The 13,883-nt window shown below is 39.3% G+C and overlaps 1 protein-coding gene across 6 annotated transcripts in view; it reads left to right on the forward strand.

The window, feature by feature from the left end:
- lingo2 (leucine rich repeat and Ig domain containing 2) overlaps positions 1–4,459 on the forward strand; it is a 283,442-nt gene extending 278,983 nt beyond the window's left edge. For all 6 annotated transcript variants that reach the window (XM_047354486.1, XM_047354483.1, XM_047354485.1 and 3 more), the window contains one exon: positions 1,555–4,459. In XM_047354486.1, coding sequence (XP_047210442.1) covers positions 1,567–3,408 — 1,842 coding nt within the window. In that variant the 5' untranslated portion in view covers positions 1,555–1,566 and the 3' untranslated portion in view covers positions 3,409–4,459. The remainder of the gene's footprint in view (positions 1–1,554) is intronic.
- The last annotated feature ends 9,424 nt before the right edge of the window (positions 4,460–13,883 follow it).

Raw genomic sequence — 13,883 nt, forward strand, 5'->3', positions numbered from 1 at the left:
TTAAAGTGATTGACAACAACCTCAAGCCAACATGCAGTCATCAATTTGCCCACATTAAACAAGGACATTGATCCACACTGAGACCTGGTTCCTGGTATGTTGGATTCGCTTGTCTTGCTAACCACTGTGGTTAGGTTTAATACAAGACATTCAATTGAAGAGTGAAAATAATGGTTCTACAAATGTTTCAAACCATCTGCAACACTTGGAAATACTGTGAAGATTAATTTTAAAAAGTGTGTCCTTAACACATCTCTGTTTAATAGAACGACCTTAGTTTTAACTTGTGGCTCAGATGGCTGGACAGGACTGTGAAGTGAACAGGATTGTTCTCTTCTAATGCTTCATCCATGTTAGAACATGGTAGAACAACTAAGCTATAATAATAAGTGCTCCATTAATGCTTCATTATAGGCATTAGGGGAGTACAGCAGTCAGGAGCTGCTAATCAAATGTACTGAGTGACTGATCATTCTGTGAAGTGTGACACCTATGAAAGCAGACATTTTGACACTTTGTAAATTTGAAACAATAATTGAGTTTTAACAAATCAGATAAAATACATCAACAATATTGTTAAAGAATCAACAGCTGCTTCCCTTCAATTTTAGAAGTCAGTTGTGTGGTCATCTGTCTAAGACCAAAACCTTGGATCAAATTAGAGACAGAACAACAATACAAAACACTGCAGAAAAAGAAGAATGGAGCAAAAGAATGTCTGAAAAAGAAAAAGTTTAAGATGTCATAATGGCCAAAGCGAAGCTGAGACCTCAACCTGATTAAAATGCTGCGACAGGAGTTTGCATGCACATATGCAGGGCTATAATTCCCCTCTCTAACCTAGAGATAGACTGTTAAAAAACTTTGGTTATGAAGCAAAACTAAAACTCCACAAGATTTATTTAAGTTTTATCCTCTCAGCTTCTGAATTTTTGCTAAATTTCAACTGTAATAGAAACATTACCACCACCAGGGTGCCAACAAATTGCTTTTCATCACTTTATTCAAAAAACCTTTAGTCTGTTTAAAATGTAGAGCTGGAAAGGAATGAGTTGTGTGTCCATATTTAACCGCCTCTTGCGTGACCATCAGAGATGTTTTTTCATTCGTTTATTATTTTAATGTATATGGGTGCCAATTAACCTAGGTTGCAACCTGTCTTCATGGCTGTTTTAATGCAGTTCTTAAAATCATTTGCCTCTGCTGTATGATGAGATGGACACATGATGCTGTAGATAAGTGAGAACTAGATAACAGACAACTGAGATGTGTCAGGTTCTGTTTTACTTCATCGTTAGTCTATTAGTACTGGAACAATGTTAAAAAGTTATTGGAACTTTAAAAATGGGATGTCATTGGATTTCACTGTTGCTTTAGCAATATTTTACTTAGATTAGATTATAAAACTCTGTTGCACCCCCTGCTGGTAAGCTGCCAAATACTAGTAAATCAGACTAAGTCTTTTTCATTTTAGTTACAATATTAATTGGCAGGAATTTGTCCACCCTGAGTCACTATCTAAGCACATTTATCTCTTTTTTGTGTTTTTTGCAGAACCGTGACAGAATGGTGGACTATATGAATAAAGTCATGCTGCACACAGTCGTCTCATGCTGGCAGCCATTCCTAGGACTTGCACTTGCGGCTGCCTTTGTGGGTTCTACCTTGGGATGTCCCTCACGCTGCGAGTGCTCAGCACAGACCAAGGCAGTTGTCTGTCACCGCAAGCGAATGCCCACCATCCCTGATGGCATCCCAACCGAGACCAGGATCTTGGACCTGAGCAAAAATAAACTCACAATGATCAACCCTGATGACTTTATTGCCTTCCCTGGGCTGGAAGAACTTGACCTCAGTGGAAATCTCATCAGCTACGTTGAGCCTGGAGCTTTTAATGCCTTGTTTAATATGCACTCACTCAGTCTTAAGAGCAATCGAATCAAGCTCATCCCTTTGGGGGTCTTTACAGCCCTAACTAATCTTACCCAACTGGATATAAGTGACAACAAGATCGTCATTCTATTGGATTATATGTTCCAGGATTTGCATAATCTAAGGTCTTTGGAAGTGGGTGACAATGATCTGGTTTATATTTCTCATCGTGCATTCAGTGGTCTCCTAAGCTTGGAGGAATTAACCTTAGAACGATGCAACCTTACAGTTGTACCAACTGAGGCCCTCTCGCACCTGCGCAACCTGGTCAGCCTTCATCTTCGTTACCTCAGCATTAGCACTTTGCATCCATACTCATTCAAAAAGCTGTTCCGGCTGCGACATTTAGAAATCGATAACTGGCCTTCATTAGACCACATACCAGCTAATACCCTCCATGGCTTAAACCTGACAACATTGTTTATAACCAACACCAACTTGTCCTCCTTCCCTTACCAAGCCGTAAGGCATCTGCCCTACCTGACCCACCTCAACCTGTCCTACAACCGCATCAGGCACATCGAAGGAGGGATGCTGATGGAGCTGGTTCGGCTGCGAGAGTTGCATCTTGTTGGAGCTCAGCTGACTGCTATTGAATCATACGCATTTCATGGTCTGCGGGGTCTCAAAGTCCTCAACATCTCTCACAACCATCTGGACACGCTGGAAAAAGGTGTGTTTCAGTCCCCTGAATCTCTGGAAGTTCTTTTGATTGACAACAACCCTTTGATGTGTGATTGTCGTCTCATGTGGATCCTGCAGAAAAAGCACTCCATCTTGTTTGGAGACTCTCAGCCAGAATGCAGTACACCTGAGGGCATTCGTGGAAGGCCTTTTAAGGAGTTTAAGGAGGCTCTCCTGTCTTATTATGTAACGTGCACCAAGCCAAAAATTCGAGAAAATAAAACCCAAACAATTACTGTGGATGAGGGCCAGCAGGCAATGCTGCGCTGCAGTGCTGAAGGGACACCAAGGCCAAATGTGTCTTGGTTGTCCCCACGTCGACGAGTACTGACGAGTCGGAACCATGGAAGGCTGATGGTGCACAACAACGGCACATTAGAGATTAAGTCTGCAGAGATACAAGACAGTGGAGTGTACCTTTGTCTTGCCTCCAACACTGCTGGAAATGACACCCTGATGGCTTCAGTAGCGGTGAAAAGTCTGGGATCGCTGTATGCCAACAGGACCCAGCATTACACAGACCCCAACAATGTCACTGCCAATGAAACGGCCAACATTGCCCTTGGTTTGGACCTGAAGACTATTTTAGTATCCACAGCAATGGGTTGCTTCACCTTTTTGGGAGTGGTCTTGTTTTGCTTCCTGCTCCTTTTTGTGTGGAGCAGAGGAAAAGGAAAACATAAAAACAACATCGATGTTGAGTATGTACCCAGGTCAAAGTCCAATGGTACAAATGTTGATTCGGCAGAGGGACAAGCTGGTCCTCGTCGCTTTAACATGAAAATGATGTAAGTTATATATACATATATATATTGAAATAGAGAGACAGAAGAAGACTGGATCGTGGAAGTGGCAGAAGTATAAAGTTTTTTCTTTTTAAATAGACCACAATCAAAGTGATTGTTAAACCGTTGAGGGTATCTAACATAATGGGACAAGCTGTATATCACTGGATTGTGACGAAATACCAGGATACCGTGTTTCAGCTATGAAAAGCACATTACAATTCTTTCATAACTACATAACTGCCAGCTGGCAACTTCTCAGATGAAGCATGGAAGCAGTTGTTGCCATGGGGACCTAAAGGCAAATGGTGTCATGTATTAACTTTTTTGAAATTTGTATGTACAAAAACAAGCCCTTCGTTTTGGGTTGACTATAGACTCATCTAAGCAATGTACAGTACGAGTTTGTATCTAAGATATTAACCTACTTTGTTTAGTCCTGCGCCATGCTTATTCACTGAACAATGAAAAAGAACATGATTTTTCTGTGCAGTACTATTGTTTACTGAATGCTTCATTATGTACCTGTGTGGATATTCATTCAACAGAACTATTCATAGCAGTATTCATGGGATGCATTAGCCAAAATTGTAACCCCACAGGTTCAGCAAGAACAGGTTTCCATTGATTTAGGAAGGGCTTCTATGGCTGATTTTCTGTCCCCGTTTCCCCAACTGCAACCTGGATATAAAATATATAGAATTTACTAATAATAATATTTATGAAAAATGTGAATAATTTATCAAAAGCCAATGCTCTAACACCATTCAGAATCTAACATAAACTTTGATCATCCTGAAAATGACCTTGTATAGGTCTAGGTACAGACACAACTTTTTGTCCTATTTTTGTCTTTGTTTATTTTAACTGTATCTTGCTGGTTGACTAACTACATGCGTCACTTTTACGAAAGTGACATATGCGTCATTTTCCCCTGTAGAAAATTTGGACTTTGTTGTGGTAGTTCTTCATTTTGTTGTTGAATCATCTAGATTGTAAAAACTACAAAAAGTAAAAGTTGAAAAAATGTATGTGAAATAAATGAATATGTATTTGTACCTATGTGTCAGATTTGCCAAAATCTCCTCCTTTGACTCATTCTTAACATTATGTTTACCTGAGTTTACTGTTAAACCATCTCTGTCATTGCACAGATTCAGATGCCAAAGACAATATAAATATCCATTCTGTTAGGATGTGCAGTCGTGCACAGAGTGCAGTCCCAAATTTATTTTTTTCTTCTACAGATACAGTGCTATCATAGACCTCACAGTTTGTAGAACCTAACTGTAGGTGTATAAAGTACCTAAAAAGAAAATAATTAATAGATTAATATCTTAAGGTCATTTGAGGAGTGGGAGTCTGTCCCTGTTTGAAATACACTGCTGAAAAAAATAAAGGGAACACTTAAACAACACAATATAACTCCAAGTACATTACACTTCTGTGAAATCAGACTGTCCACTTAGGAAGCAACACTGATTGACAATCAATTTCACTGCTGTTGTACAAATGAAAAAGACAACAGGAGGAAATCTTTGGTGATTAGCAAGACACTCAATAAAGGAGTGGTTCTGCAGGTGGGGACCACAGACCACTTCTCAGTACCTATACTTTCTGGCTGATGTTTTGGTCACTTTTGAATGTTGGTGGTGCTTTCACACTAGTGGTAGCATGAGATGGACTCTACAACCCACACAAGTGGCTCAGGTAGTGCAGTTCATCCAGGATGGCATATCAATGCGAGCTGTGGCAAGAAGGTTTGCTGTGTCTGTCAGCGTAGTGTCCAGAGCCTTGAGGCGCTACCAGGAGACAGGCCAGTACACCAGGAGACGTGGAGGATGCCGTAGGAGGGCAACAACCCAGCAGCAGGACCGCTACCGCCGCCTTTGTGCAAGGAGGAACAGGAGGAGCACTGCCAGAGCCCTGCAAGATGACCTCCAGCAGGCCACACATGTGCATGTGTCTGCACAAACGGTTAGAAACTGATTCCATGAGGATGGTACGAGGGCCCGATGTCCACAAATGGGGGTTGTGGTCACAGCCCAACACCGTGCAGGACGCTTGGCATTTGCCAGAGAACACCGGGATTAGCAAATTCGCCACTGGCCCCCTGTGGTCTTCACAGATGAAAGCAGGTTCACACTGAGCACATGTGACAGACGTGACAGTCTGGAGACACCGTGGAGAGCGATCTGCTGCCTGCACCATCCTTCAGCATGACCAGTTTGGCAGTGGGTCAGTAATGGTGTGGGGTGGCATTTCCTTGGAGGGTCACATGGCCTCCATGTGCTCGCCAGAGGTAGCCTGACTGCCATTAGGTACCGAGATAAGATCCTCAGACCCCTTGTGAGACCATATGCTGGTGCGGTTGGCCCTGGGTTCCTCCTAATGCAGGACAATGCTAGACCTCATGTGGCTGGAGTGTGTCAGCAGTTCCTGCAAGATGAAGACATTGAAGCTATGGACTGGCCCGCCTGTTCCCCAGACCTGAATCTGATTGAGCACATCTGGGACATCATGTCTCGCTCCATCCACCAACGTCACGTTGCACCACAGACTGTCTAGGAGTTGGCGGATGCTTTAGTCCAGGTCTGGGAGGAGATCCCTCAGGAGACCATCCACCGTCTCATCAGGAGCATGCCCAGGCGTTGTAGGGAGGTCATACAGGCACGTGGAGGTCACACACAATACTGAGCCTCATTTTGACTTGTTTTAAGGACATTACATCAAAGTTGGATCAACCTGTAGTGTGTTTTTCCACTTTAATTTTGTGTGTGACTCCAAATCCCAGCCTCCATTGGTTAACAAATTTGATTTCCATTGATGATTTTTGTGTGATTTTGTTGTCAGCACATTCAACTTTGTACAGAACAAAGTATTCAATGAGAATATTTCATTCATTCAGATCTAGGATGTGTTATTTCAGTGTTCCCTTTATTTTTTTGAGCAGTGTATGTGTCATGCATTGAAAACCAGTGGTGTACAATGACGTTTGTATGTGGTGAGACTGAGACTTTATAAATACTTTAAAATAGAAAGAATAGGGCAGTCTACCACAATTAAGGTTCTATTGTGTAAGGTTGCACAATATATCACAAATATATCATTATTGCAATATTAGTGTGTGTTATATTCATATCTCAAAGGACTGTTTGGAGTGCAATAATTGTTGGCTGATGTATTCCAAGTGCTATGAACTTGAATTGTTCATGCTAATGTAATATTTAGCCAGTTGGACAGAGTCTCACGGCAGCAGTTGCTCACACTGGACACTAACAGCATTACCCAAAATGCTAAAGGTCAAATAGTAATGGAAACACGGATGAGAAAGAGAGAAAAGCAGAAAACAGACAAATATTGCACCTGATATCATCATTGCAATATTTACCAAAGAGCATTAAGACTGACTGGAGAAAAAAAATATACCTTATTACTGTTATCTCTCAGACATTCAACTGATTCCAGTGACAATGGCACGGGCGATGAGAAACGGCTTGTTATTATAAGCTTATTGTTTCACAATAAGTATTTAAACTTTTTACCATAGCTACCATTGCTTAAATGCAAGTTTCAGCCAAATAAAGCTGCCTGGAGACAATTTAGTACATCAAAATAGTAAATGAGGTCATGAGCAGAAAAAACATTTTTAATTGAATTTCTAGGATTTATGGTTGTTTCAAAATTAACAGAAAACATTTACTATTTTACTCATATTAGACCCTGTGGAATTACAAAGCTGGTGAGACATCTATATTTACTCATCATGGGCTGGGATATTAATGAATCATAATTAAATGATATATTAACTTTCAAGGATTCATTTTAACCATTATTTGTCTGTTACAGATTTAGAGGTAGTCCTTTATTATTATTTCATCCCCTTTGCACAATGCACCAGTGCCACTGGCAGCACAACAGTCCCTCACCATGAGACTACGATCACCATGCTTGACAGTTGGTACAATGTTTCAAGGTCTGAAAGCCTCAGCTTGACTCCTCCAAACTTTCTTCTCGTCTTTGGGGCCAAACAGCTCAATCTTGTTATTGTCTGACAACCAAATCTTTGATTTGTCCTTCTGTGAATTATTCAACTTCATCTCAATTGAACAGTGTGCTAGTTGACTGGCACTGATCCCCAATACAGGTCCAGACTGGTTTTGGAATGGCTAAATCAAGTTAACCTTCAGCTTCTGAAATAATCCTAAACTCAAAACTATTAAAAACCATTTCTCATAAGAGGAACAGTCATGTGTTCAGCCAGGAGAATGTGCTTCCCTGTGTGTGGCCAGAGATGTTCATCAAAACATGAATAAGGATCTTCTTACAGTAAAGTAAAAAATGATATCCCCACTTAAGATTTCCATTTTTGACTTTTTGCTACACTAAAGTGTTTCAGATCATTAAACACATTTTAATATCATACAAAGATAACATGAGTAAATACAAAAAGCAGCTTTCAATTAATGAATTTGTTAAGGGAAAAACATTTTCCATACTAGCCTGTTCCTGTGTGAAGAATGGATGTTACTCTCTTCTGGGGAGTGATATTTCGCCACTGGCAACCAGGCCTGAGAACCGCCAAACCTGTAGAAAGAAGTAAACACTTAAAAAGAGCCTGTCTGAAAACAGAATGTAAGTTAAAACATCCCAAAAAGCAACAAAGTTATAGAAAGGGTTAAGAAGCCACGTTTGAGACTCCAGTGATCCAGAGTGATAACCAGTATCCAAACATAGAGAAAACATGGAACATCTGAGTCACAGAAGAACCCAGAACAACATCTACAGCTCTGCAGGCCTCACTTGTCTCAGTTAAGGTCTATGTTCAAGATTCAACAATCAGAAGGAGAGGCAGGGCATCAATGGCCACTATGGGGGTGTTCCAAGGCAGAACCAGAGCTGACCCAAAAGAACACAAAACCCATCTCACATTTACCAAAAAACATCTCGATTATCCCCAAGACTTTTAAGAAAGGTTTGTTTTGACTGACATGATAAAAGAGGACCTTGTTGAAAGGTTTTCATTCAGTCACATCTTGTGTAAAACTAACAAATCCTTTAAGGAAATGAACATCATACCTACAGTCAAACATGGTGGTGGTGACGTGATGGTCTGGAGTTGCTTTGCTGCTTCAGGACCTGGATGACCTGCTATAATTGATGGAACCATGAATTCTGCTTCCTACCAAAAGAACGTCCGGCCATCAGTTTGTGACCTTAAGCTCAAATGCACTTGGACATGGGCAAAAACATCCACAACAAACACACACTCATCATTGACATTCAGTGATGAGTAAATCAAAACATCTTGCCAGAATGGCTGTTTTATTAAAGTCTATTGGGCTTCAAAATCTTAGACAGATTAAACTGCAATTTCTTTTAAATGACTGTCTATTGCTTTATTGCTAATTGAAGGATCAGAAGTATTGTTTTACATGATTAAACACTCAAATATTTGACAAAAAATATTATACTAAGTTTTTTTGTTGTTTAAATTAACTCATAACTTATGGTTCATCAAAAGGTGTGACATATCCCTGTGAAAATTAGATTCAGGAACCCTGAACCTCTAAACCAACAGAAATAAGGTTAATTTTGTAGAGTGGGACTGTCCCTGTTCACACAACTCATTTTGTCAAATCACATTAGATCTGGGTCTTTCTGAAACCTGTGAGGAGGATTTTACATCCATGTACCACAGAAGCTATTTAAAGCAGACCACTCATTCCTGTTTTACATAATGAGTTATTGGCCTGCAGTAAGAGGGACACTTCTGTACAAAGAAGGTTTGCAGCATAAAGAAACATCCCAAATAACACTCCTCACCATAAGGGGCTTATGGGTGTTTTTATAAGATGCATACAACATGAACCAGGCTTCCATCTTAATTAAAAATTACTCACTGTAATTATATTCATGCTTACCAAATATAAGAGGATTGACATAACTATGTGCATGGCTAGTATGTGTGTAACCTAGATACATTTCAAATGGGTCAAACGTGTGAATTGCATTTTCATGGACATAGTCAGTAAAATCCTCAGTGTTATGCAGATCTTGTTATCCTAATTGTGTTTTGATCTTTTGTGTTTCAGTTGCATTTGGAAAAGTGTCACCACAGTGTGGCTGTTGGAACTCCTCTTATTACCTATTGACTCATCTGACCATTTCTGTTCTCATACTAATTAGTAAGATGATTTTCCAATGCAGATGGGAGTCATCCTAAAGTGACTAATGTAGTTTGTGATAAAACTGAACAGTGCTTGGCACAGGAAAAACCTCTATAACAGACTTATCACTGAAATTATTCACAACCAATCAAAGGGGTCATTTACCTCAGTCATCAAAATTAAAATTATACAGTTTCTGAAAGGTCAGACACCCTTCAGAACTTTTAATCACATGAATAATCAAGTACAGTGCTTGTAAAATGTAAAAACTGGAAATCTGCACTTGTACTTTTCGCCTTTGCTATTGTCACCTATGAATGCGGTCAATGAAATATATATATATATATATATATATATATATATATAAACTATATACATGAATATGCAGTGTGATCACTGAGCCAAGCTTTGAAGGAGCTGCACAGATTTCTATAAGTAAAAGCAAATGCATGTTAAGAAAAAAAACCTGAACATAAAAGGATACCCGTTTTATAATCATTCAAATTGCTTTATTGAGGGTAACCGGTGCGCTGGTACATTGTCATTTTACTGGGCTGTTTAAAGGAATTCATACCTGTTTAACTTCTTCAAATTTAGTTACTAAATAGCAACAAACTTTAATGCATTTTATTAGGGGCTTATGCAATCATCCAACCCAAAGATAGGCATAATGGAAAGAAAAGGGTATTGTTTTCATGTTTGTTTTGTCTAAAATGCATTTTTAAATTTCCTCCCATTTAATCTTACTCCAGTAAATAAAATCCAGTGCAACCAATTTCACCAAGAAGTTGCCTAATTAGTTAATATGCAGTAATCCACATGTGTAGTTTATTTTCATTAGAAATCTAGCTGTTCTGTAAGGACCCCAGTGGTTTGTTAAAGACATTAAAAACAAAAAAAAAGCATCATGAGCATCAACATAATTATCTAAGAGGCCCAAGATAACTCTGGGGGAGCTGTAAAAGCAGCAGAAGAATTATCTTCAATTCAATTTAGTTTATTTATATAGCGCCAATTCACAACACATGTCGTCTCAAGGTTCTTCACAACAGTCAGGTTCATACATTACTATTAATTCTAATCATTGAACAGTTCAGTCAGATTCACTTATTTATTCAAATTGGATACAAAGTTTTTCTGTCTAAGGAAACCCAGCAGATTGCATCCAGTCAGTGACTTGCAGCATTCACTCCTCCTGGATGAGCATGTAGAGACAGTGGAGAGGAAAAACTCCCTTTTAACAGGAAGAAATCTCCAGCAGAACCAGAACCAGGCTCAGTGTGAGCGGCCATCTGCCACGACCGACTGGAGGTTTGAGAGATCAGAGCAGAGACACAAAGAGAACAAAGAAGCACTGATCCAGGAGTACTTTCTATGGGAAGGAAAAGTGAATGTTAATGGATGTAGCTCCTTTAGTCGTTTCACCTAGAAAGAAAGAACAGATAAACTCTGAGCAGTTTTCAAGGTTAGAGTCTGAAAGAGAGCACATAGAGTTAGTCACAGAAGCTCAGTCAGTAGCTATGTCTAGGAAAGAGAAAGGGTTAAACACTGAAAGACAGGGCCATGTGGATCATCTGTAGAAGGTGAGTATTAAGTTGTTGCCAGCAGAAGCTTGGACGATGTCCCTCTCCAGAAAAGTGTCACAGGCAGGCACAGAGTCAGGCCAGGTGTAGCTTCTAGGAAGAGAAAAGAGAGAACAAGGTTAAAAGCTGAAATAGCAGAAAATAATGCAAAATTGGAGAGTAGTGTGAGAATGTAGCGAAGAGGGTGAAAGTGGTCATTATGTCCCCCAGCAGCCTAAGCCTATAGCAGCATAACTACAGAGATAGTTCAGTATAACCTAAGCCAATCTAACTATAAGCTTTATCAAAAAGGAAAGTTTTAAGCCTAGCCTTAAAAGTAGACAGGGTGTCTGCCTCACGGACTAAAACTGGGAGCTGGTTCCACAGGAGAGGAGCCTGATAACTAAAGGATCTGCCTCCCATTCTACTTCTAGAGACTCTAGGAACCACCAGTAAACCTGCAGTCTGAGAACGAAGTGCTCTGTTAGGAACATATGGACCAATCAGATCTCTGATGTATGATGGAGCTAGATCATTAAGGGCTTTATATGTGAGGAGGAGAATTTTAAATTATATTCTGGATTTAACAGGGAGCCAATGAAGGGAAGCTAAAATAGGAGAAATATGATCTCTCTTTTTAATTTTCATCAGAATTCTTGCTGCAGCATTTTGAATCAGCTGAAGGCTTTTAACTGCATTTTGTGGACATCCTGATAGTAAAGAATTACAATAGTCCAGACTTGAAGTAACAAATGCATGGACCAGTTTTTCAGCGTCACTCCTTGACAGGATATTTCTAATTTTGGCAATGTTCTGGAGGTGAAAGAAGGAAATCCTAGAAACCTGTTTAATATGGGGTTTAAATTACATGTCCTGGTCAAAAATAACACCAAGGTTTTTTACTTTATTATCAGAGGTCAATTTAATGCCATCCAGGTTAAGTGATTGACTAAGCAGTTTCTTTTTTAAAGACTCCGGTCCAAACACGACAACTTCTGTCTTGTCTGAATTTAGAAGCAAACAATTTAAAGTCATCCAAGTTTTATGTCTTCAAGACATGCTTGTAGTCTATCTAACTGGTTGGGTTCATCAGGATTTATGGATAAATAAAGCTGACTATCATCAGCGTAATAGTGAAAATGTATCCCATGCTGCCTGATAATTTGACCTATTGGAAGCATATATATAGTAAAGAGAATTGGCCCAAGTACTGAACCCTGTGGTACTCCACAATTAACCCTGGAGTTTAAAGATGATTTATCATTTACATGAACAAACTGGAATCTGTCAGACAGATAAGATTTAAACCAGCCTAGCGCTGTTCCCCTGATCCCTACAGCATATTCCAGCCAGAGAATATTATGGTCGACTGTATCAAATGCAGCACTGAGATCTAACAGAACCAGAACAGACACAAGTCCATTATCTGAGGCCATAAGAATATCATTAGTGACTTTCAGCAGAGCTGTTTCAGTGCTATGATGAGCTCTGAAACCTGACTGAAACTCTTCAAACAGGTCATTGCTGTATAAATGTTCACACATTTGATTAGCAACTATTTTCTCAAGAATTTTAGATAAGAATGGAAGATTTGATATAGGTCTGTAATTTTTCAAGTCATCTCAATCAAGCGAAGGTTTCTTAAGTAAAGGTTTAATTACAGCTACCTTAAAAGCCTGTGGTTCTGATCCATTTACTAAAGATAGGTTAATCATATCTAAAATGGGGCTGGTAATCAGAGGGAACACTTCCTTAAATAATTTGGTTGGGATTGGGTCTAACATACAAGTTGAAGGTTTAGATGAAGCTAATATTTCTGATAACTCAGGAAGCTTCACAGGATCAAAACAGTCCAAACACAAATCAGGTTCTGCAGTTATTTCCAATGTTGTCTCACTTGCTGAGGATGAAGTAATCATCTTCAGGAGTATGTCAAAGATTTTCTTTTTAATAGAATCAATTTTATTTAAGAAGAATCCCATAAAGTCATGACTGCTGAGAGCTAAGGGAATGGATGGCTCAACAGAGCTATGACTCTGTGTAAGTTTAGCAACTGTACTAAAGAGAAACCTAGGATTATTCTTGTTCTCTTCTATTAATGATGAGAAATAAGCTGTTCTAGCTTGGTGAAGTGTCTTTTTATACAACAGTAGGCTATTTTTCCAGATTAAGTAGGAATCCTCTAGGTGTGTAGAGCGCCATTTTCTCTCCAATTTTCTAACATTGTGCTTTAAAGTATGCAGCTCTGAATTAAACCAAGGAGCTAGCCTTCTATTAATGATTACCTTCTTTTTCAAGGGGGCTGCATTGTCTAATGCATCACGCAATGATGAAGAAACACTATGAACAAGAGAATCAATATGTGAAGGGGAAGAAACAAAATTATTGCCCTCCACTGTGTTTTTCTGTGATAATGAGGAAATTAAAAGTGGAACAGATTCTTTAAAGGTTGTTACAGCATCATCTGATAATGATCTACTATAATGAAAATGTTTTTCAGGTGTGGAGTACTCGGTTAAATTAAACTCAAAGGTAATTAAAAAATGGTCAGACGAAGCCATACAAGTCCTGTTTTGCAGTTTGCCACAAGCCATGAAAGCTAACATGTGGAAGACGATGCTCACCTCAGTGAGGTATGGTGGTGTGACAAAATGTAAAATCGTGGAAGGGTGTTTTTATTTTTGTTAGAAACTATATTATTAAAGTATATTTCCATAACACTGGGTAGCAACTGTCAGATAGCAGAATAA

Source organism: Girardinichthys multiradiatus, chromosome 23, assembly GCF_021462225.1.
Source record: "Girardinichthys multiradiatus isolate DD_20200921_A chromosome 23, DD_fGirMul_XY1, whole genome shotgun sequence".
Lineage (NCBI taxonomy): Eukaryota > Metazoa > Chordata > Actinopteri > Cyprinodontiformes > Goodeidae > Girardinichthys > Girardinichthys multiradiatus.